Raw genomic sequence first — 26383 nt, forward strand, 5'->3', positions numbered from 1 at the left:
CCACTCTCTTTCTCTGTTGTCTCTCACCCAGTATCTAATCAGCTGTTGGAAGGTGATCAAAACCCTCGACAATTGCAAAGATCTCCATCCAGGAACGTACACACTTTTCTCCTTTTTTCTTTGTATTGAAAATAACGCGTCCTAGTGTAGAGTCTTCCGTTTCATCGACTTAGAGCAGATTAGGGACAATGAATAAAGATAATATTTGAGATGTGCAAAGATCATTGTGCCTTTTCAGGGAACACATGCTACAATCGCATTAAGGCGTTTTAATGCTCTTACTGCATTTATAAATAACAAATACAATGAAACTGCTGATTCAATGCCTTATGTAAATTTAAAATTGAAAGCTCATTATGTTGTTTGCATCAGTGTGGAAAGTTAATCTGTTTGCATTTGTGTTTGGACATGTCGCTCTCTGTCTCTCTCTTTGTGTGTGTGTGTGTGTGTGTGTGTGTGTGTGTGTGTGTGTGTTTATTCTACTCACTCGACTGTGTCCTCCCAGCTACACCAGTGTCCCTGGTCCAGCTCTTGCATGTCCAGTCTGAACTTGGCCAAGCAGAACTCCTCAATGGCGAATTCATAGTGGGGTCTACACCCCAGTGCAGACACACACTGAGACACTGTTGAGAGAAGGGGGGGAGATGGAGAAATGTGAATGAGTGAAGAGAAATGTGAAAACTGAAAGATATTCTGATCGTCTCAAAAATGTAAACAAGCGGGATGTGAGTAGTTTAGTACTTGCACATTTTATTTGTTCCATTGTTAATCTGTGTACAGTAAGTGTTTTTGTGTGTGTGTTTCAATGCATGCAGCCTTTATACGGCTTGGTTAAAGGCCGTAGCGGGGTGAAAGCACACGACTGTACTGATTACTGAAAGCAGCTAGGACCTTAAATGTTGTTGTCTCTTTTTGGGTCAGTGCAAACTGTTTCCACATCTGTTGGACATGACACTGAAACACCATCTGCTGTCACAGTGATAGGTACCATTGCCAAGACCCCCAAAACAGCACACACACAGACACACTAAAAATGAAGTGCTGAACAATACGGTAGAGTGAATTCTTGCTGGAATTTTTCCACGTTTTGTCAATGAGCAGGATAATGCTTTAGATGTTGAAAAGGAACGCTTTGGACTGATAACTCTGGGACTGTGTGTGCTGGTTAAGAGAAGAGAAGAGAGACCAGGTGAAAAAATCTACATGCAGCTTAGACCGACTGTGATGCCTCATGGATGTTCAAACACAATGATAAACTAATCAACTAATCCCTGATTAACCACTGATATCTGATGGAAAGTTCTTATTAAAAATGTTGTATCAGATAATGGCTGTTTGTTATTTAGTGAGCTAAAATGTGCTTCTTACTGAGAGTTAGATAATAATATACACCAATTGAATGCCTTTGAGCAATTTATGAAGTTAAAACAAGTAGCCAATTAGCTTAGCTTAGCATAAAGACTCCTCCAAGTTTAAAGAATCCACATACCAGCTTCTTTATAGCTTTTATTTTTCAAAATGCTAATTACACAATATTAATAAATCATAACCCTGAAAGGCCTCGCTTGTTTGGTCAGAAAGGAGTTTTTGCGTTCAGGATACTTTATTGCTTTTAATGGAAGTTAGTTTCTAATTACAGCCTGCTCGAAAACATTCATTTTGACGATACACATTTACAAAACAAAAACATAACATCATGATGTGATATGATTTTGCTGGAAGTACAAAAACAACGTTGAAATATTTTTTGACACAGCTGTCACATTAATATACTTCACTAGCCTGTCACATCTTAACCTCCCTCGTCATCATTCTTTTATGGCTTCTTCCTAATTCTCCACCTCCTGTTTCCCTGCAGCCTCCACCCATCTTCAATGCCTCGCCTTGTTTTTCTCCCTTACTCCCACAACACTCCTCTCTTGCTCACTCTCTCTCGTTTCCTTTATAACCTGCTGTGTCTCGTGTGTCTCAGTGAATCTGCATACGTTTATTTACATCTCCATTCATCCCTCCTTTGGCAGCTTCCTTCTTGATCTCTTGCAACTTTTCTGTCTCTCTCTCTTTCTCTTTCTTTCTTTATCTCTTTCTCTCTCTCTCTCTCTTTGTTTCATGCTAGTGCCCTGAGAGTTTTGCAGAGAAGTGGATGGATCAGTTTGTGTCTTTGAGCATCTCTTGCTCGTTCGGAATCATAAAGTCAATAGTCCCGGTGCAAATTGGTTAATGCATGCATGTTATGGCGCAGAGCAGAAAAGAGATGGAAACAGATATATGACGGAAGTTCCAGGCGGTGACTTTTTGAAGATAAGAAAATAATTGTATAAAATGGAGGTTAAAAAATATAAATAAATAACTTGTTTACATTCCTACAGAGAACTAGACTCATGCTGCGAGGAGTGCGGATGAAAAGGTTCATCTACACAACTCCGATCAAACACTGCGATCAGAGATCGCGATCCGGTGTTTATGTTTGTGAAAAACACTGACATAAGGGAAGAGCAGAAGTTTCCTGCAGATCAGATTTATCTCTCTTTCTTATAAATTGCCCAAACTAAATGACAAAATGTTTGATTTCTTTTGAAGTTCTCTGATTTAGTGCCACTATCTTAAAGATGAAGTCTTATAAAACTTTTCATAAACTGATCACGGTCATAGTTAGGAAAAACAGGGAACAAGGTGTGAACAGCGGTCTCCTGTGTCAAAGTTGGCCACTGTGTACACCCAGAAACCGCCTCCCCACAAGACTTTGCAGCGGTGTAACAAGTTCAAGCCAAGTCTGCCTTTGCTTCTCAGACTGTTTTAAAATTCAGCTCATGACTGTTGCTCTGATTTGATGTCATCAAACTCATGCATACATAAACTGCTTGCTGTAGCAGTATGCTGCCCACACAAGAGAGAGAGAGAGAGAGAGAGAGAGAGAGAGAAAGAGACTTTCTGCAAAATGTATCACTTCTACTAAAATTAAAACAAAAAATGTAACAAACATCTACAGCATGTAGTAGATCCATAAGGAACTATAATATGCATGTTATCTGATATCTGAGACCTTTGATAAGTAAATTAACAACGATGACCAATCAATTATTCCTGACAATGCAAACGTTTTTGAAAAGCAAAGATGGAACGACGCATTTTATCTTGAGTCTGCAGACTTAAAGATGACGACATGCTAGGTGTTGCTTAACCACATACATGATTTACTCTTGTACAGTTTAACAATACAAATAGAGTGAATGTGCAGAAGAACGATTATTATAAACAATCAATGAAAGAAAAAAATGCAGTTACCATTCTGCACCAAAACAAAAAGTTGTGTTGTGTTCAGGGATAATGTAATCCTAAGAGTTAAACATATTTTACTTGATGGGAAAACGCCTGACTAAAACCACAATATAAATCAATTTATAGTTTGGAATTAAATCAGAAAATGATGAGATATTCGTGTCACATATTACTGATAAGTTGTATTCCTTGTTTAATATTCTAGACAAGCCAAAGATAACGTTTCCATTAAAATGCAAACAGTTGACATATTGGAAAATTGACATATTAGACATGTTTATAGATCAACAATCTGCAGGATAGACACAAAGAAAAACCTGCCTTTTAAGCTGAACATTTTCTTACAAAATATGGAGCAGTGGTGCCAAAAATCTAAACAGTTTAACTTTACTTTGCCAGTTATCTTGTCACACGTGTAAATAAAGGCATCGCTACACGACATGCAGGCAGCAGCGCCAAAACCCAAAACTTTCCATTAGGGTGTCTTCAAATAATCAAAGTGGTTCATTAAGTGATGATGTCTGTGGCTCCCGGTTGTGTGGAAACTGCACATCCATCAGTTGTTCAATGGAAAAACACAATTTGTGTTACGAAGAAAAACACCTGTCCAACTAATCTCTTTTCCCATAACTTGACAAAAAAGGTTAAAATGAAATATGGCAGCCTGTAACAAAATGTTTTTTTTTTTCCTCCTCACCTTTTCCCATCTGTTCAACACGTGTCATTGCTTGTCAAATCGATGTCATGTACCAGACTCCCCTTCACACTCACGATGAGGCAGTACATGATGAATCCGGGAGAAAAGGTCATGATTGACAGAAGATTTTCTCATTTCCTCCTGCAATATATCGATTTGGAGCTGGAACTAAAAATAATACAGTGAGGCCGCCTTTCAACTTGACATTAACTCAGGGAGCAAGTGCCGTCTGGGCTGTACTCCCATTTAACCTTGTCTCTGTAAAACATTATTATTTGTCACACAGGTGGTAGGTTTAGGCAATAAAAGCTGATTTTTTTTATTTCGGTTTTGGTAAATTGTTAATCAAGGGAAGTTATCTTGTGTGTGTGTCGTGAGTCACCTCAAGAGCATTGTCCTGATATTGTCAAAGCCAAAATTACTGAACATTCCTTCTTATTTATAGACTAATCGTCACTTTAATTTTCAGTTTGTAGCTACAGTTAGTGAACATGAATAAGGCTAGTTTAATGTTTATGTTAATCAATTTAGTAGCTCCCACTGTAAACTGCAGTATTTCAAGGTTTCTCAGCCGACAATAGGTGATCACAGATCCAAACTGAATGTTTGAGTTTTACTTATTTATAATTTCTAAAAAGAATGAAAACTTTATATCAATAAAAAAAATGACGTAATTTTGTTGATATAAAATGTAATTTGGGTGGCATTATATGTCACCAGAATTACTGCCCTAACCCAATTGGGCTCAACATGACATGCGTTCCTTTTTTTGGCACAAACTCGGTCAAGGTTCCAAGCGATCTGAGCGATACTGGAAGGCGGAGTTAAAACACTGTAGACCCCTGATTGATCAGACAGAATTGACACTATGCTGCTGTAAATCCTTTTAAATTTCCCCGCTGCGGGACTAATAAAGGATTATCTTATTCTATCTTACCCTGCACAGTTGCAGTCGAGTTTTGGAGGGAATCCCACACTGTATGTAATACTTTGCTACATAAACTTGACTTAACCCCGACCCATGTATGAAGTCCGCTCCTGTAAATGCAAAAATGCTCTTACTCAACTTGTCTGGTTAAATATTCTTTAAGATCAAGAAAATGTACTTGACGTCCCCGGCATGCTTGTTCTTGTCAGTAGACAGTGGATGACCTTTGACCTCTCGCATGCTGCCTCCTCTCTCCTCTCTGTGGGGTGTCTCCCAGAATCCACTGCTCTCTGTGTACAAGCCCATCCAGCAGCTAGCTTCAGGGGGCTCTGTGTACTTTATCTGTGTTTATGTGTTGTATACATATGTGTGATAATGTGTTTGTGAGATGGAACTGGACAATCTATCTATTTATAGTATGTTTTGTTCTCTCATCATCGTCATCATCCAGGAAACTAAACTCAGAGAGAAACCAAACTAAGAGCCTCACAGCAAGATAAACAGAGCTGCATAACACACACTTAAATCCTCTCTCACGTCGCCCTGTTGAACGCCTGATAGCTCATATTTGCATATTCAACATATTGGCGCAACCACGCCCATACACGCACTCCTATCTGAGCGTCTAGTTTGACAGCTTCTGATCTGCTGCTGTTCCATCACACTGCGAGCAGTTACTCTCGATCATATCTGGAGCTTTTCCAAGCAACAGCGCCCGAGGTTATGCGTGACTTAAAACATGTTGAGATGCTCTGAAATAAACAGAAACAAGCACAAGATGTTAAAGACTCCAGTTGCTGCTGCAGGGAATTAGTATGAAATGAAAGCAAACAGGGTAAGATTGAACACAGATGAAAGATTCAGCTACTACGTATTAAAAGTGAGTACAGAGAGAGCGATGCAGCAGATGACGAGAAATGAAGATGTAAATATGGATGAGGCGGCTGAAACAGATGACACTTGCGGAGCACGTTTCCACTCTGTAGAATTGGTATCCCTTTTTTTGTGTGTTCTTGAACGCTGACTTACAATGACTAAATGCAAATGTCGTCACGTGAGTGTTTTGAGTGCTCTTTTCAAAATGTTTTAGTTTTTTTCATGACAGCTGGGAAGTATTTCAACGGGACAGGATAACTTTCTATGGAGCTCAATCTGTTTGAGGAACTTTAAGACTTCAAGTGTAAACGTGACACATAGCACAAGATGGCAGACCACTTTAATGTAATGTAATGGAAGGCGTCTCTTTCTGTCTTTCTTTCAATTTTCCTGACAGCCATTCATCTGATCCACTTCACACTTTGAGTCCAAGATCTTGAGATCTACTTTACATTTTTATTAGTAGTGTGTTATGTACTAACTGTGAAGTGTATTGAGAAACAGGAAGACCCACGACCGGCCAATGTGTGTGTGTGTGTGTTGGGGAATGTGTGTGTAAGAGAGAGAGAATTAAAACGGATAGCCGTAAGTGAATAAATAAAAAATAGTATGTTTTCCAAAGCCAGACACACACACAAAATGTTAGTTGGACACAAAACAACACTGCTACAATATAAACTGTTATGCTGCCAATTGGCATGCTGGGTACAGATCGCTCTCCGTTGAAGGAATATAACTATATCATGACAGATATTCTGCTCAGGACCCAATGAAGTGAGAAACTTGCAAGCAGCAATACCGGAAGCAAAGCAATTGGCACTTTTTTTTTTATATAGTTATTGTCAAAATATGGAAGTTACAGACACAGCTGGGAATAGGCTACTCACCAACTGTTTTTAATCTCCCACAAATCACAAATTAGGACAGAGAGAATGATTTGATTGTAGTTGCAGCCTGTATTTGCAAAGGAAATGGTTTAATTACCAACCAGAGTTGAACCCTGAACGGAAATCAACAGCAATGACAAATATGCATGAATAAAAACGTATCCTTTTTCAGCGAGGTCAGAAGTTGTTTTTCTCATGAATCTCTAACATGTTTCTCTGCAGCGTCCCACAGTAATACGCACAGCCAGCAAGCTCCTAAGAGAAAAAAATGCTAATTTCAGTGCACTGCTTGATGATACCTTGATGAAGCAGATTGTCATCGACAAGCCTTTCACTTTCACCCCAAATCCCATTCCAATCTTGAGTAATTATTTCCCCTGCCAACTATTACTCAGATTCTACGCAAAGAGCTTAAGAGATAGGCCTCAATTTCAATATTTTGAAGCTTCCTAACTGAACCTCACCCACTTGAGATACTTTAGCTCCACTTTGTAAAACATATGTCAATTAATAACAGCATATATAATAACAATCAGATGATAAATGACATCTAATCCCCTCTTACTGATTTCCATGCAACAGAGCTTGTTCATCTGTACTGGGAATACCTTATGTTATCACGTGAATAAATTATTAAAGAAATATGTCCATGTGTTTTCTCTTCTTGAGTTTCATTCTGGTGTTTTCACCAGTTAAGAAATCAGGATCTGAATATGTGTATCAGCTCAGACTGTAATTTCATGTTTAGACATTCCAACCACCAGCTATATATCAACATCAGTTTTCATCTAACAAATTCATCTAATATATTCTGTTTTAAGGTGGTGTTATCCCTGGCCCCATGCCAATCTGTCCTTGGGAAAGACACTAAACTCCATTTTTCTCCTGAAGGTGTGGTGTGAATGGCGGCGTTAGTCCTTATGGACATGTGGCACCTTGCATAGTAGCGACTTCTAGCGGTGTATGAATGGGTGTGAATGGGTTAATGAAATGTATTGTGAAAGCACTTTGAGTGGTTGCAAGAATAGAAAGGTGCCATAAAAGTCCATTTACCATTCCATTTCCAACTTGAACTCATTACATGTAATTGTCATATTTATTACAACCGTTTACTACCAAACTTTTGATCGATCATGTTAACATTCTAATCAGCAATATAATGGCTGAAATCTAGGAAGCATTGCTAACACTGCACTGATAAACAGACAAACCCGGGGTTAGCCAAACTAATTTGAAGAGCAAAGGTGAATAGTACCATTTTTATCCAAACTGTGTCCAATGTAAAAAGACTCTTGATGTAAAGCTACCACCAGCAGCATTGCTAGCTTTACAGACATAATTCACGCAAACCCATTTAGTAACTCCTTCAGTATCAATTAAGCAGTGAATGCTTTGCAAATCAACTGAACTGCCTCATGAATGATGAACTCTCCCTGTGTACTGGCAGCAGCAGCTGTTCTGGCATCAGATTCAGACATTCGACTCAATCTCAAAGTCGTTGCAGACTGTTGAGTCATGGATGATCCAGCCTTCTTAAATTGTTCACACGTTTTCATCCTGCGACTTCGTCCAATTTGAAAGTGACAAACAGACGGCGGAGGCTAGCAGATGCTTTTCTGTCAAAGGCTAAGGCTAATTAGTCCGCCAGATCAGATGCTCACCAATGATCCATCATCCCACTCCGCCGGCGGTCTCTCTCGCTGTCGTCATCTTTTCACAGATGATTCATAGAGAAGGAAGTCTTCATCTTTTGGCTTTTGATCTGAGTTATTTTTGACCAGCGCTGCCCCATCGCCCAATATCACATCAAAACGCCCACTTCCTTGACTTTTAAACGCGTTTTAGTCATGAATCATCTCATTTCATGGAGTAATAGAGGAGAAAGAGAGATCTGCTTCCCTTCCTACCCAATCTGACAGCTCGATTTAGATTCTGCAAAGTTACACAGGTTTTATGCATATTTATAAAAACCCACACATTTCAGCTCTTCCTGTGCAAACTTTGTCTATTTGATGTTCACACATCCGAAAGTTTGTGTGAGTCTTTCCGAGTGGTACACAAGAAAATCAGGGCATGTTTGCTTTTTATGCATTGTTAATTCTGTGTGGTGGAACCACCGGCAACTTAAGTCCAGAGTTTCTCTTTTTTCTCTCAGACTAAAAATTTCATCTAGAAAGTTGAGCTTCCCTCCTGTATCAAGTGTACTTCATGTTAAGCAGAAGAATGCTACTTGTGTTTTGTATTTGTCGAGAACAGCAGCGTTCTCCTTGCAGATAAAACTGGAAGCAGTCAAACTCCATGAAAATAAAACTTGACATAGGGGTATTCGGGGCACCACAGTAAATCAGATTGCTGTTGGTCTTATAGCTAAAGCATCTCTGTTAACAAGTTGCCTATTTAAGCACTGCTTGCCAAATGTTAAATGTTCTGATTTTGCAGCCTAACTAGAAAATTAAAGTTGGTATATGTAGCAATTGATTTGCTTTGATTGCCAAAGTATGAACGGATAAGTCAAAACCAAAGGATGGGACGTTTATGCTGGGGGTCTGATTCCAGATTGCTCTGACGTTGGGTGTTACACGGGTTACTTGAAAACACACCACAGCAGTGTTGAACTGTGGCCTGCAGCGAGCTGACATGCAATGGCAAAGCAGCAAAGTGCAGCCAAACTAAAACTTTGGGCTGGTTTAAGTTTAAGAGGTGAAGTGCAGCCAGAGTTTACCATACTAATTTTTTTTAAATTGTGTGTAATCCTAATATCTATCTCCGAGCTGGTAGATTAAGACGCCCTGTTGTAATATAATATAAACGTAAATGGTTCAAAGGCTAAATCTACGTCAAAACATTTTAATACCAAGTCAAGTTGCTGACCATAGAGTCTCTGATTGCAGTTCTAATTGAACAGATATCATACCTAAAGTATGCTAATCTTTAATTAATAAGCCAATTGCTGCAGAACTCTTACTGCTGTAGAATAAGTCAGGTCACAAATATCAATAAACCCTGACCCCGTTTGATCCCTTGTATCTCCTGTTTGGTCTCTAGAAACACATTTTCTCTCTGCTACTATCTCATGTCTTTTTATTCTCTCATGGTTTCCATCTCTCCTCCCAAAATGAGCTTAATAAATCAGCAGAATGTAATGTTCTGATGAATGTCATCATTGTGCACTTAGAGACCACTAAAAATACCACTAAGTGCAAGCAATCAAAAGAGAATGACTTCATAAACACACATGCTTTGATGCCTTTTTGTGTCAGAGTCTGCGCAGTAGTGATCGGGGGTTGCACCTACGGTATCAAGGTCCCTCCCACACACCTGTCAATCACGAGGCGGAGCACAGCCACATCTGGTTAGCGTCAGCCACCTAGCTGCTACGTGGCTGTTTGGCAAGTAAGACACAACAAATAACGATAATATATCTAGAAATACATGGCTGATCAAATTGACACATTTTCAAATGCACAGATTCTTAACGGTTATGGAGTCAAAGTCACATCAGCTCTCTCGTTCAATTCCTGAGCCTCAGGGTCTGCAGCTGTCTATCACAGCTGTAAATTATGATGTCACATCCCCTTTTAATAGCATCGAAATTCCAAACTAAAACCAAAATGAACACTTGAACATACATCAGCATAATAAGACCGACCTAAGATGAGGGCGGGTTTTATGACCTATACTGCTGCAAGCCGTCAGGGGGAGATCAGGATGTTTTGGCTTCACTTTTGGGAGGTATGTTGTCATCCATCCTTACCTATTGTCTATGATTCATATTAAAGTATTTTGCCTTTGGATAAATGTCTTAATAGTTTCATCGGGTTGATGGCCATGCAACTGCATCTAATACAGAATGATGTATTGCAAGCAAATAAAATTATTTTTTGGTCTCAATGCTCACTCAACAGGTACGATGATCGATAAACCAATTTCCTGAGAACGTGCTGTGCTGTATTTCCTTAATATTAATAAATTATGGGTCAATGCAAGCAACAAAAAAATGTAAAAGTCATTTTTCAATCCAATCGGCCACAGTAATGTGGAAATTCAAAATGTCAACAACTGAAGGCATTAATTTAACCTACCAATTCTTACCAACCAATTGATTACCAAGAGATAAAAGAAAGGACAACAATCCTAGCAAACTATACTGATATGTACAGTGTATTTATCACAGTTGGTTTGAAATGAGCTGGACAAAAATGAGTCACTCTTACGCTTCCTCGGTCTGGCTAGCTGTCCATGTCTGATGAATTAGCGGAGAGGAGCGCCGGCGGTAGCGGTGCATCAGCTGCCGTCATTATATCGTATTACAGTTTTACCTCTAGCGCTGTCACTCACATACACACAAATGAATGCTTTCCTCCACCTCTGCTGTCTGTCCTAATCAGACAGCTGGAGACCCAGGGGGTGAACTTCACTTAGAGCTATAAAAACATCCCTGAAAGTATTCACATAATTAAATAGACAGACTGAGAGAGCAATAGAGGAAAGATTTTCCCCAAAGAAACCTTAAAATGAGCAATTTATCCCCTTAATCTCTCTGACGTTATTGCAACCCTCCACAGCACACACACACACACACACACACACTCGATCCTCTCTCCATGTCCCAGCGACTTGTGATGGCCGTGAAGCTTAACAAGCCACTCTCTCCCTCCCAGGTGCTGTTAGTGTTGTTATTAAAGCCCAGAGCGTGCTTCACCCCAATGTGTCATTGGCCCTTGAATGGCAGCATAAATAAGCCACTGAATTTAAATATAGCTTGGAGCTATACCTGGTTGGGCTCAAGATCGCTATGGAGACAAAAAAACACCAAGAGAGGGGCTACAAAAAATGGATGCATTAGTCGGTGCACTGACAGCGTTTTTGGCTAAATGTGACACCAGACAATTGGTCTAATCACCGATACATCAATATGTCTGTGCTGAATTGTGTCTGTCTGCTGTCAGCTGTCTGTCTTGATTTGCCCGTCGACACTCCTCTACCTGCATGCGTCTTTTGTTGTTGTTTAGCCCTGTCAGACTGAAATTACACTATTTTACATACTCTGCATGCTTTATGATGTATTCTGCTTCTGATATATATGTTTTTAGTGTCTAACAATGCAAGATAATCTTTTTAGTCCATGTTCTATTAAACATCATTTTGTAATGTTATATTCTGTTTTTAGGGTGACTTTGAAACTGTCTGTCTAGGGACTACAGATGTAAAATAGCCTCTTGGCTAACTCTGTCGCATTTACAGAAATGTTTTATTAATGTGCACTGTCCCTACCAAATAAACCAATAAAATAAAATAAATACATCAGACCCCTCTGACATCATTTTCAATCAGCGTCATAGACTGTATATAAGAAGTGGACGTCGTTTTTGAAACTAATTTAAACCATAGATGCTGAACTTTGAGTATTTATTTCCAAATGGATTTCCAAGTGAAATAACATGACTGTCAAGATAAATGTAGTTGTAGGTTACTTTAAGCAAATCAACAAAGAGACGAGGAAGGAGTCTTTCTGCTAAGATAATATAAACGGCTGCTGGTTTCATGTCTGTATCAATCTTCTCATCCAAATCTCTGAAGGGAGCCAGTAAGAGTGTTTCCCTACAGCGTTCGGTGTTGTGAGACGGATGTAGAATTTTCGTAAATGCTTCACTCAAATAGTAGTCTTTAACAAGAAGCCACATCATGTATCACATCACTGCCTGAGGCACTCAAAGAAGAGAAACGCTTAGGTTAAGCTTCTCACTAAAACTCACTACCAGCCATTTAGGCACATTAACATCATGAGAATGTTGAGTTACATTCTGAATCACAACCATGGAGCTTTAAGCAGGGACAATGAAGAGAATTGGAGAGACAGAGAAAAATAGGGAGAAGCCTTTACACTATACAAAATTCTATATGAGAGGAGATTACAATTATATCATCCATAAAACACGTAAAGGGCAGCTTGAACTGTGCGAGATATAGCGAGGCAATTAAGATAATAGGGGTTGACTCTGAGGAAGAGATACTGCATGTAGAAATGTCACTTTATTTGTATCTCCACAGATTATCTTTTTGTAGTCGGAAGTTTGTGCAAGCTGCCGAAACGCTTGTTTTTATTACTTATTCAATATCATGTATATTTGCATATACATATTGTAAACTCACTTAAAATAAAGTTGGTGTCAGGGGAAATGATGCGAACAAGATGAGCAGTGACAAGATTGTCTTCTTCTGTATAGTTATTCTGATGCTTGTCATCGGTGCCAATGGGAGAGATTCCACACAATATCAGATAAAATCATGCAGGTTCACCATAAAGTCCTTCAACTCAGACTCCAGCGGGGCCTCCAGCAGCGACCAGACCACCACAGACAGACCCAGATGCCCATGGACACCCAGGCCGGTTTGCTGGGCCCGCTGGAGGGAAGGGAGGCGTGGGAGAACCTGACCCAAGACTGTGCATAGCACAGAGCCCTGCTGCAGTAAAATTAGATGTTTTCTAAAAGGGACTCTGGAGCTCTTAAACATCAGCGCTTTTGTCCACAGGGACCGCCAAAATCAACAAAAAAATGAAATATTGCAGTTAAATGTTATTGCACTGTACAAAAATACTCTGAGCCCTAAGTCCCAGTATGACCTTATTTGTCTCTGTGACTATTGTGTGGAGTCTGGCTGGGATTTCTTGGTGGACTAAAAAAATAAAGAGTGCAAATATGGTAATGCATAGCCTGAATTAATTTACTCTTATCCGTGTCTGTAAATGTTTTTCAAAGGCTGAGCTAAGTTGAAACACATGCACACACAGGGGGGAAAACTGTAGAAATAAATGGACCTTGCATGCCCAAAATAGTCACAAAACTGTGTTGATGTTGATGGTACTTGATGTGATTAGATAATCCCTCCCCTGAAGACTGTAGTGGCGGTACGAGTGGCATGATAACCATAAGAGGTTTCAGTCCGTAGGCTGAGAGCTTTGCATTTCTGTTTTTGTGTGTATTCATTCTAATTCATATCTGGCTATATTCGTTACTGTATATCAGACCATACTAAATGCCCTGCATTAGACCAAGCAACAAGGCACTATAATAAATAACTGCAGGGTTTTCTTAATATCAATAAGATCTGAGAGTAGATGAGATTTTTATCACAGGGATTAGGCTGTCGGGATTGTTTTCTTATCCGATGTAAGCACACTTTAATTGCATATATAATTGATTTGGTTTTAAGTGAAGACTGAAAAGAGAGAGACAGATAGAGAGAGAGTGATGCAGTGTAGGCTAATTGGTCTGGCAAATATCTCTGTAGAGCGACGCGTCTCTCTAGAACAGTGTATGTCTCAGAAAAATTCAAAATGAAAAAAAAGAAGTTGTCCGTTTTCCTAAATAGCACCGAAAAGAATTCAGACTCACAAAGATAACAGTGACAAAGCTTCAAACAGTCATTACCACTGGGGACGTTGGAGACCCCCACTCACATGTCAAAGTCCTATTTTTGCCCTCGTTACTTTTATGACTTCATATGGATTTTCTCGTTAAAGTCTCTCTGAACATTGTCGCTTTACTGTTCTGCCACTGTTTTCCAACACAAGTATAAGAATCAGAGTGGATAATAAGGTTGATACATATAATAAGCTGTTTCCAGTTACTAACGTGCGATCAAAGAAGTTGAAGCTGTAGCAAGCAAACAGTGCCTTGAATATATTTCTGCCAGGCTACATACTGGCTGCCCTGCCCATAGACTGTACCAGATGCAGTCACCTTGATGTCACCTTTTGTTTTTTTGGCCTTGAGTTTGGCTTTTTGGTGACCATCATCTTGGTTTTTAGCCATTACCATATCGATATTTTGGAACCAGTAGTGGGACATGAGCAACCTGACAGACCTGTAGCCACGCCCCAAAGCATACTCTGCTTTATGATCTATTTTACTGTAAATGGGACGGTCATTTTACAAATGAACATCATGCTGTCTTGGAAAAGACTTGAAACTAGAGATTGAGAATATAAACTCAGGTTTACAATGTTTACTGAGTTAATAAATCAAGTGAGAAGTAGGGTAATCTTCTCATAGACTTCTATACAATCAGATTTTTTTTTTTTTTAAACCAAAGGAGTCGCCCCCTACCGGCCATTGAAAAATAATGCAAGTTTGCAAGCACATCCACAAAGGGTTCCCTTTTCAGACATTGAAGTTGCGTCCTGGCCCAGCCTAAAATAAATACCTAGAGACAGTACTATGGACTCTAATATACGGCAAATATAACTTACTTCTTTGCAGCTGACGCTCATTTGTAATTCTTTCAACACACCAGTTTGACACACACACACAAACACACACACTGTGATAAAGGTGTTTATATACACTCTGCATGGGTTCGGTGTCCATTCCCTCCCTTTGACAGGAACCTCATGCACACACACACAGGTTTGAAAACGTTTCCCACACATTGTTTAATGATATAATGACGAGTGAAGACAGTGTGTGTTTCCTCTTTGTAAGACATCTCACATTTATTTCACAATGCAAATAGACACACCTATGCAAACCCACACCCACCCAAACAGACACATATACTGCATATGTCTTTCCACCCACATACACTCCATGCATTGTGACAAACACTGAAAAGGCGGTGCGTTTGTGTGCCTGCAATATCTATCTCTGCTGAGTCCCATCCACACCACTTCCAGCACAGATAGAGGTCTGCCCTGACCTGGTCTCTCTGTTATCTCCAGAGACCAGAGGGAAGATAACTGTGATACGCAAGTTCATTTCATCAAGAAAGGAAAATACATTTTCCTTCTTTGCAGCTGTCAATTGTACTCTATTTATACTACACTTAAGCAACTTTACTTTACAGAGCAGGTAAACAGAGTGTTGCAACTGTACAGGCATATGCAACTGATGAGATATAAAATTAGATGAAAAATAAGAACTAAGGGGAAACAAGGAAATCAAGACAGACTTTTAAATTCATCATGAGACACTAAAATCTAATAAGAAAGATTTTTTTTTGTCTGAGACTTGTGAAACAAACAAAACATATGCTGTTGTTTTTTTAAAGAAATTATGAGAAATGATGGAGAAACACATCAGCCCCCAGCTGATAGACACCTCCTTAAGCTGTTCATTATGTTAATGATAGTAGAAGTTTCCTGGAATCTGGCACAAAAGCATCATAACACCAAAACACCACTTGAACTCTGGGGTCTTGTAGCTTTCTAGGAAAAGTGTTTAGTTGCATCCTAATTATCAGAAAAACATATCTTTCTAAATAACTGTTGGTAGTGATAGGGAGATCAGATTTCTCCTCAAAGACACAACAGATAGGACAAATAAAAGGAAAAAACACCATGACCTCAACCCAACTGAACACCTATACAGTGGAAAATGTTTGACCGACATGTTCTCTCCATCACCATCATCAAAACACCAACGGAGGGAATATATTTTTTGTGAGTGGTGTCCAGCTCTCCAGTAGAGCTTGAGAGACGTTACGGTAATTATTCTGAGGCTTGTGGTAACAGACTTGATCCTGTTTTTGTATAGCCACACTAACGTAGCGGGACTCGACGGATGGAAACACTGGTCTGTCTGTTGATGGACTATTGATGGATTGCCATAACATTTTGTACCGACATGATGACAGGATGAGCAAAGGTAAGATTTATGGATTTGGTCACTTCTTGTCATTTTTTTTCTTACTTCCATATGGAGGATAATCATCAAGTTTTAAAACCACACTTCCCATGATGCTTTTTGGAACGTTAACAGGAAATGAGATGTTGCCATGGATTCAGTTAGCTATGTTGTGAGCTGCCTTCTTTGAGAAAAAAAGGCAATGCTTAAGGTATGCTTAATCATATTTAATCTTAAAAACATTTTTACTCAAACTGGTAGCCTTATCTGTATTATTTGCGAACCTGGCTGGCTTTATACTATTTCACATGTATTGTATGAATTTTCATTGTTTAATGCTCTTGCCTATGAGATGTAATCATTGGAAACCTACAAACCCACTAGAAACAGATGAGACTGAGACATGTTTTGAATGTTATTGAATTTATTTTCTATTTTATTACATTTTTTTTTTTCTTTAATTTGATTTTTTTCTGTTTCATTGAGACTTAATCAACGTCAATCCTCGAACTATTATTTTTTTACTCCTAATTCCTGTTATGTCTATTTTTTCCTTCTTCTGGAAAATATGAAACATGTAGTTATTCGTTACTTTTTGATACTGTATTTGTACATACATCTCTATTTAATAAACATGCTTAGTATGCCGAATTAGCTACTAGCTGTTCTTGTATGCAAAGGATGAATACTCATAAGGTCACACTAAATCTGAAAAAGATATGTGTATCATGTCTGTGTGTACAGATTTGAGTTATATGAGAAGAACACACTGCACATGTTCAGGAAGCACAGAAGCTTCCCTCTTCTTTAAGTCAAAGTGAAGGAAATCTTAAGCACGTACAGACTTAGCAGACACAGTTTTGGTCATGGTGATTGGCTGCTTTGGGAAAAACAAAGCTGCCCAAAGATCAGACTATGCAAAAAATTGTAAACCAGGCCACATAGGACAAGCAGCTGTGACATATTGAAGGTCATTAAAGTCAAAACATTTGAGCGAGCACATAAGAGGCCCAGGGGGGCTGATTTATAACCACCAAACAGGGTCTGAGAGCGAGCGAGGGACGGAATCATGAGTGTCGATCGATGTTCTGAGCCTCAAGAGGAATCGTGTCACTGGATTTGAGTGAGCAGCACGGCTTCCTTCGAGTGCTCGCAATCTGAGAAAACAGCTGGAGGAAACAGGGGGAGCAGATTCTGAGCTCGGTGCGCACAAACTCAGGGATTTTGCTCTCAAAACTGTTTTTCTTATTTCTTTTTTTTTTGTTGCTTACAAGTCTGTCTCTGCATGTGCACGAAGACATATTGAGTGACAGATTGGAAGACAGCTTGTTGTGTTCTCACTCAGTGGTTTTGGTTTAAAGATTTTTAATTGTAAAATGCCTGTGTGTAGTTTATACAGTAGAGGTGTGTGTGTGTGTGTGTGTGTGTGTGTGTGTGTGTGTGTGTGTGTGTGTGTGTGTGTGTGTGTGTGTGTGTGTGTGTGTGTGTGTGTGTGTGTGTGTGTGTGTGTGTGTGCATATGTGTGCATGTCCGTGGTAGCGAGTGTGTAACAGCCAAAAAAAACGTGTGGAGAGTGGGCTTGAGGTGGACGAGTTCAATTACACGAGGCATCAGCGTGGCTGTAGAGAGCGGAAAGGCCGTGCACCACATCAACAGACATATTGAAAAAATGCAATCACCGGCACACGTGCATCTCGTTTGATTGGCTTTGAAACACAGGCCCACAGATAGTGTGTGTGTATGTCTGTGTGTGTGTGTGTGTGTGTGTGTGTGTGTGTGTGTGTGTGTGTGTGTGTGTGTGTGTGTGTGTGTGTGTGTGTGTGTGTGTGTGTCAGAGCAGGTTTGATTAGAGATGAGCAGGGGGCTGGTGGGGCCACTGAGGGGGAGAGAAAGGCTATAGCCCTGTCAGGATAATTTAGAGAGAGAGAGAGAATTAACAGTGGAACCAGAGAAACATAAATCTATATGCACTTCTTTTTTTATTGTTTTATTTATTCATCTATTTATGGATATTTCAATCAACATGGTTAGTAGGCTTATAATTTATCGGGTTTGTTAAAACCTGACTGACATATTTGTTATTTGATCTGTAAATAATTCTGTTATTACACTTTGCTATTATAACATGGTTGTTATACATGATTTTATTATAATTCTATAAAGACTTTAATCATTTTTATTTGATCTTTTTGAATTACTCTTTGCTCTTAGGAAACTGATACTGATAACACACACATACACAACATGAAAACACACACAGTCCACACTCTCTCACAAACACACACACACACAGAGCAAGGGTTAACATGAGAGTGGTATTTAACAATTGAATTTCTCCAAGGGGATTAATAAATCAGTTCTTCCTCTTCTTAAAGACATTAGGCTCAGGTCAAGATGCTTTAATTTAACATTGCGAATCATAAATTCTACAATTAGCTTCTCTGATTTTTTTGCTACTTGGGTTTTACTTTTATCAGCATCAGCATCGGTGGCCATGATAAAAGTGTTGACTTTAAAATGGACAAAAACAAGAGAAACATCAATAAAACATAATTATTCTGCGAGTTGAAGGGCCTCTTATCCTGCTACAAGTGGATAGCAGGTTCAACCATTTATAATTAGCCGCCTCAGTTATTATGGTTTTGCAACAAAAAACACACACACACAGTGGCATTATGACGCTGTTGAAGGTGTGAGGACACTGTAAATTATCCTCAGCATGACAGCTACATGTGTAAACAGATTCTATTTATTCTACTGTTAGAGGTCTTCAGGGCTCCATAACATGATTATGTAAAACAGGACATGCGGTGAGGAGTGGTTGACAACATCTGGTTTACTTTATTTTTCCCTACTGTTAACAGTATTAATGATAACAACTACTGATGCACCGTATCCACATTTCTGGTCACAAACGTTCATCCTTCGGGGCAATATGGTTTGCTTTTGGCAACACTCTGAAGCAGCCTTTTGTTTTCGGGGATTAGAGAGCTAAACTTTCGGATGGAAAACTGGCAGGTTCAGTTCATGGGCTGATTAGAAATGTTGTGGGTGAGAGTGAGTTTGGGGGGGGATGCTTGTCTCGCCCCGTGTCGTAACACCGCCTGCAGCTGCCAAAACCAAACCACTCATCCACTCCAATGCTGCAGTGGAGGACTTAAGTGGCCAATGGTGTGAGTGAAATTACAGAGCTGCTGCTGGGTGTGTGTTTTAGCGTTTCATTATTTTCATCTTGTTTTCCCTATGACTAATATTTTTGAATTAACTTCCCACATCAAATAAATGACTTTTAACACTTTGAAAAAACACAGAGATTGATTCTAACGGCCATTGCACGCTGCAAAATAATAATAATTAAATTTTCTTTTATGAGGTTTTTATATCATTCTGCAGCTTCCCAGTGGTGTAGCTTATATATTCAAATTCGAACATTCACACATTCACATTTTGGTGGAAGTACTTCTGCTACTTCATGCTATGCCATCTACCATTAGGCCCTCCTAAAAACTTTTCCCACGTGACTTTGCAAAGGTTTCTGCATGATGGCACATCAGCGTGTTGCATAAAGTAACTAAGATGGCGGTCTGCACGCTCCCATTTACCAGCACGGACATGGAAGCTGAGCACTGTGCTGCTGTGGACGCCACATTACTGCAGATCCGAAAGTCACAAAATAAAGCAAACTAACTGATCGATGCAGCGGTTCAACTCATGTGAGGTTAAACTACTGCTTTCGTCAATGGAGTCGGGTGGCTTTGAAGAGTGCATAGATAACAGCTGAAGTCATAAAGGGCAGTCTGACGGCAAGGTGGAGTGGTGAAATACCAAATACAGTGTATACTTTAACTGATAAATATATTTTTTTAAGTGGGGCTTCTTTTAGGTGGCTAAGATGTGTTTTTCTGCTGCCATGACCAAGTCGCCTTCAGACAGGCCTTTATTGACAGCAGACTGACTGATGCCGTTGTATTGGTCTCTTCAAAGTCACCCAATTCCATTGACAGAAGCAGTAATTTTACAATGCAGAACACAAAGTGTACATACAACCCCACCTCAAATAAAATCTGAACTAACTCTTTCAGTAGTTTCCAAACTTAGCTACAGTTGACTGGGCTCGTGCTTTTGTTTATTCATGACCTTATTGATTAGCTTAACCTACGTCACTGATCTGTTCTAAGGACTGAGTGGGCGTTTAGAACCCAGATTGACCATACATTTAATCTATAGTTTTCTGCTAATGGGGTTAAATATTACTTTTTAGTTTAAGAAGCATTGGTTTCAACAAGAAACTTTGAGATTCACTGTTGTGTAGCCTCCCTGCTGCTCCCTGCTTAAGTGCCAACAGAGGCAGTGAAACGTACAGCTATAGATTATGTTGAAGTGAGAGGGACTCTGAAACCTCTCAACAGAATTCTCTCTTCTCCTGTTCTGCCCTAAAACCAAAGTGGGGCATAAATCCTCTGCCTTTTGTTGTTTTGTCCAAGTATCTGGTTCAATACACCCAGAAGAGAGTAAAGAGGTTCTTTGGGGTCACATTCCTGCCGAAGGGGCCTCAACTTCAGTCTCTGCTTTTCTCAGTCTGTTGTATCAAGCTTTGAATCATCCTTACCTTTACATTTACGTTAAAGAAGTCCATGGCAAATATGATAACACTTATTACATGACAGCTCAGTTCTGATTTATTTTAATACCAGTGCAGACATCGGGTTTTACTCTTTAAATCTTTGTTTTCCTCTTTACATGTTGTGTTTTCGCTGAGGAATTCAAACACTGCCAAGTCGCTCTTGCTGTAATCCCATCAGAGAATAAAAAATTAAGCCGGTACTGCTGCCACGCCAGCAGCACTTCTGGGCCACCAAAGGGCACAGTCGTTGCCACAAACAGATGAGATCCCTTGTCTTTTTCAGTGGACATTATGTGTAGCCGGACTTTCAGCCAAAAAAAGAACAAAAAGGATGAGAGCAGGAGACAAAGGGTTGTGTGTTTGTACGGCATTACCAATGTCTAATTTAGGCTCAGCAATAACTCTGGCGGGCTTGCAAAAGCAGCATGAGAGACGGGAGGGGAGATAGTAAAAAAGTCTGTGAAAGAGTTTAGTAGTAAATTACAAGAGTGTAATTTCATTGAACATCGCTGTGAGTGGTGAGCATGAAAGAAGAAAGATTACACAAAGAGGTACACTATAACTGAACATGTTGCTGCTGTGGACAGGATTCATCTGCATAATGCATAATAGCTCAAGCGAGGTGCTGTCATGTATAACCAACCTGCAATAACTCTATCCCGCTGGCTCATGCTACTGCTCTCTCACCCTGTGACTAAACTGGAAACTTTACAACCGATGCCAAATATTGCTGTCCTATTCTTAGTCCGTCTTTGGCCCTCCACCCGGCGCTCTGCACACAGTCAGCTGAATCTTTCCTTGTCTCTTCCTCGCTTCACCGCGCACCTGCAAAGGTCGAGTTTAAAATTTTCATCAGACGTCCGGATTACGCCTGTGATTGGTTCACAGTGCTGACAGGCCTCCAGTGACGTGCTTGTGTAACGGTTGATACATTTTTTAGAAGTTCCACGTTGACTGGCGCCAAATGGCAAGGACTAAGTTAACAGATCAAGAGATAAATATGGAAGGAATTTAGTCACCCCGGAGTGGTTCAGCCTGGTAAATCGTTTGGCTTTTTCCGTAAGCTTATCAAATGCCAGAAATGAGATGACAAACACTATCACCTGTAACATCATCAGATGTAATAACTGGGCAATTTTCTCATCTGAAGATGCCGGTACACAGAAGGTTTGAATTATATCTTATGAATCATTAATTATGCTTCATGGAAGGGTTGTCAAAATAAGAGAAGTAGAAAATAGGTGCTTTTATTACCCGAACAATCAAGTGCAATCACGGGACAAGCAAGTAAAGGCTAAAGTCTTAAACTAAATCTGTCATGCAAAGGTATATTACTCGAGAGCACTACACATATGATTTGAGCAGGTGGTATGTTTTTCGGAGTAATTAAAAGAAGACTGCATAGGACTTGTAAAACACCACAGGCCACCGATTGGTTGGAGAGAATTGTCACTGGGATCGACATCCTGCACAAATCTTCCATTTTTAATCAGCCAAGCTAGCGTCAATAGCTACTTCAATTTTGTAATCTGCTGATGGTCACCAATGAAAGGCCTCAGTGAGTGTCCTGCTGAAGCTGAAGGTGAGAAAAACCTGCTATCAATTGTGAGTTGGGTCGAGTCGTGTCGAGTCTCGGGCGGGGCTAAGCACAGGATGCTGACGCCCTTGTAAAAAAGATGGCGAAGCCAAATGTAAATGCACTTTCTAAGTTTAGAAACATTTATATGAAAAAACGTTCAGTATAAGCAAGAAAGTTAGAAGGCCGCTTAATTCTGCCTCTTCCTGCAATGTCAAGCTGCCCATCAAAAATGCTACAGATGTCTCCTTCCTCCACGAAAGAACAAACTAAGTAGAGCCAACAGAGCAGTGCTGCCTCGTCGATCTTAGTGTCAGGGGACTCACTTACTCGCAGTGGAAGACATTTCTGGCAAAAGCCATTACCTGCAACATGAGCACAAATCTGTTGCTGTAAAGTGTGTGCATTAGTGTTTCCTAAATTTGTATAATGCCCTTTGGATGTGCACAACAGTGCTGTTTATAGCTGCACTTGGTTGACTAGACATTCATCATGCATAGCCAATCAATTATGCACTTATGAATATATTAATGCACATGTGGACACACCGTGTAACAGCTGAAGGGGGTTTCTGAACGTTGCCACTGAATGCATTCGGCAAGTGCGTCAGTTTAAGTTGACATTTTATCAGTTTAAACATTAATTAGAACAACTCACATATGTTCCATGCGGGTCCGTCCCTATGTTTACCGGTTAATGGGCAGAGCAAGCCGGTAACATCACCAAGACTGTAGACGCTTGAGTCCAACCGGGATCCAACATGCTTAATTATGTATGAAGTTAAATGGTACAACAATGCACTGGAGTGAAAGCGTCCATCACTTGGCACATGGTAATACAGCTTTGGTCAACATGCTGCAGCCTGAGGTAGAGGGTAAATAACAATGGAAGTTGTATTGTCTCCTTATATATTTTCTAGTTATATAAATGTAATTATTACCACTCAGGTCGCTGCTTAAAATAGATCTGTTATGTGTAGATACACAACCGCCGCTGCTCTTGTTGACACTCGACATCAAGCGCTGGGTGTCTCGCTCAAGGGCATCGCTATGTGATGTCTGATTCACTTCGTGCTTCACAGGAATGTGTTCACACATATAGGGGTCTGTGAGGGACTGCTGCCCCATAGTCCTTTGTGTTTACTGTTTGAGAGGCTGTCTCAAGTATGCCCACATAGGATAATTGCTAATCCATGGATAATTGCTAATGTCTATTCCACTATGGACAGGTCAAACACGCACACAGAACAATGCACATGCACATGCTCACATAACTCACTAACTCGCGGTGCCTCGGCGCTGAGCGTTAGCTGCTGAGGCGTGACAGTGAAATCTGGGTTACTGCTTTGCAAGTTCACACACATGTATGCAAAACAAATACACATATACACACACCAGTTGTGACCAGCAACATAACTGGTGAATGTAGAGAGCAAGGGAGGCAGAGACGGTGATAAAGGAGAGCTGGGGGCTACTCACCTTTTTATTGCTAATTAGAAACATGAGAGAGTGTGTGATAAAGAGAGAGAGCGAGAAAGAGGCATTTGCAGTGGGTGAAAAAAAATCAGTTTGAGGACATTAAGTGATGTTAATTTAGTTACAGCTCCTATTTCTGCAAGATCAATTTGCCAAAGAGAGGTAGAAGGAGAGGATGAGCGCTTTTTTTTGTTCATCTCTTAATTTCCATATGAGGTTAATATTGTTCCGGATGTGTTGCAGTAAAATAAAGCATGTGCGCCCCTGTTACCTGATGTCAAAGTGATATATGAGGCGGGGCCGTCACAGACACATGAACCGTGAAATCAGGTGGGAAGCGTGGTGCGGTGGGCTCCTTGCATTAAACTCTTCTAATGTCATCTAGAGGGACGCAGTGCTTTATTGAAACTACTGCTCAAATCTGTCTTGGTTTGAGCAACTGAACAGTATAACTGTGGATCGTTTTGTACTAGTTGGTTGGTGTAGTAATACAAACACACTGCTACCCAACATACATCTTAACACCATATGATCTGAACAGCGGCATATTGAGAGTGAGTCTGCTTCTTGACACAATTTTCTGTTCAACTCCATGAAATTAACAGCAATTACACATTCTAATTGAAATGTCAATGTACAAAAACCAGTCTTTCTCATTTGGTCCAATTTGGGGATTTTCCGCGGCCTTGCTCAATTCGATACTAATTCCCCTCCAGTAAATTGGTAAGTTACGCATCACAAGCAGCAGAGAGAGGAATAATAGACAAAAATGCTGATGGAAGCCAATTCATCAGCGCTTCAGAGTGTAACCTAAGCTGCAACAGACCTTTTTCATTTGAGACCTATATATAGTAAATCCTGCATAAATTTATGAAATGTTTTTTCCTCAGACAAATAGGCTGTGGAAAGAGGAATTAAAGGTCACTGGTTCAAATCCCTGACCTCAAACAATCTGTTTCATTAACCTCATTACGGCGATAGAGAAAAAGTCAGAGGATCAAGTGTTTTATGTTGAGATACTTCAGTCCGGACCAAAGTGGTGGACCCATAGAGTCTTCAAAGTTCTTGTCTGGCAATATGGTTGGCTTTAAAAGTCTGCTGTGGGAATAAGATCGAATCTCTGACTGATTTAAGATACTTTTGTGTTCCCAGCAGATCATAAGAGTCAAACTGCTGGCGGTACAATCACATGCACCCCAGCGTAAGAAGTTAGTGAGCCTCCTGCTGTCCTGTAGCCCTGAAGCCACAAACTGCTCCAGCAGTGCAGCTCATTGGTCAAAAGCGCTCAACTGTGGTGGTGAGAAACAGCTCCCGACTGCAAGCAGAATGTACATGTTTCCACGTCTCAGCCAACCCCTCCCTCAGATCATCGCTATAAATACCAATATACATTTGACCGATCTGGTTAGGTAAATGTTAGGAGAAACCCCTCCCAGGCTCTTTGGTAGCCCAACATGACTGCGTGTCACGAGCTCTCGATGTTGCGGGGCCACTTTGACGTGCCCATCATGTGCTGTCTACGAAGCAGAAATGCCACCAAGAAATTCTTCAAAAGAAAAATTCCAGCCTGGTGCACTGGTTGAGGGAACCACAGCGACAGGCTCTCTATGCCGCTGTTATGTAAGGTTAACTGTAATGTATGAGAGCAGTGGCCCAGATAAATGGGCTGTAAAATCTCCTCTGTGGTTTTCTGTGTTAGCTGATCTCTCGGGATGAGGAGGAGTTATGTTCATAGTTTATATTCTTATGATAGAAAGGTGTGACAAAAGACATGCACACACATTGCTACATGGGAAGATATGCAGTATTAAAGCTGGTTAGTGGGTACTAAATAGTTATCAATTATTCAGTTTTATCAAGTGAAATTGTTTTATTTCGAAGAGATTATGAAGGGAAATGTATATATGATTATATAAATATATATATATATATATATATATATACGTATATATATATTATTTTATATTTTTTAAAGCTACACAATACCAAGAGGTGAATTATCAGCAATCTCTGCAGTCACTTCCTGCACAGCAATTAGAGAGCAAAAAAAACGGAGAATAAATATTGGACTTATACAGACACTCAACACCAAATGAATGCTAATGTTGCTCAATGTCTGCTGAATGTGTAAATAGACAATTGCCATATCCATTAAAAAAATTCAATTGGACAATGACGATATTTAACATTTTCAAATATCCATCTTTGAATGCAATCCAGGGTTAGGCAAACATTTTCAGCATCAACATTCTGTTTGGCAAGTCAGTTGCTATAATTGACCTAAGTGGATCGTAAACACACACACGCTGACACTGACACAAGAATGGGCGGTGGATTCATTAATTATTTTCAATTCAATGTTATTTGTACAGCCCAATATCACAAGTTTTTTTCAGAGGGCTTAACAATCTGTAC

At 39.9% G+C, this 26383-nt stretch overlaps 1 protein-coding gene across 1 annotated transcript in view; it reads right to left on the minus strand.

The window, feature by feature from the left end:
• Positions 1-26383, minus strand: part of LOC129104862 (receptor activity-modifying protein 1-like) — a 52934-nt gene that overhangs the window by 17529 nt on the left and 9022 nt on the right. Inside the window, exon 4 of the mRNA XM_054615721.1 lies at positions 488-623. Coding sequence (XP_054471696.1) covers positions 488-623 — 136 coding nt within the window. The remainder of the gene's footprint in view (positions 1-487; positions 624-26383) is intronic.

Source organism: Anoplopoma fimbria, chromosome 16, assembly GCF_027596085.1.
Source record: "Anoplopoma fimbria isolate UVic2021 breed Golden Eagle Sablefish chromosome 16, Afim_UVic_2022, whole genome shotgun sequence".
NCBI lineage: Eukaryota > Metazoa > Chordata > Actinopteri > Perciformes > Anoplopomatidae > Anoplopoma > Anoplopoma fimbria.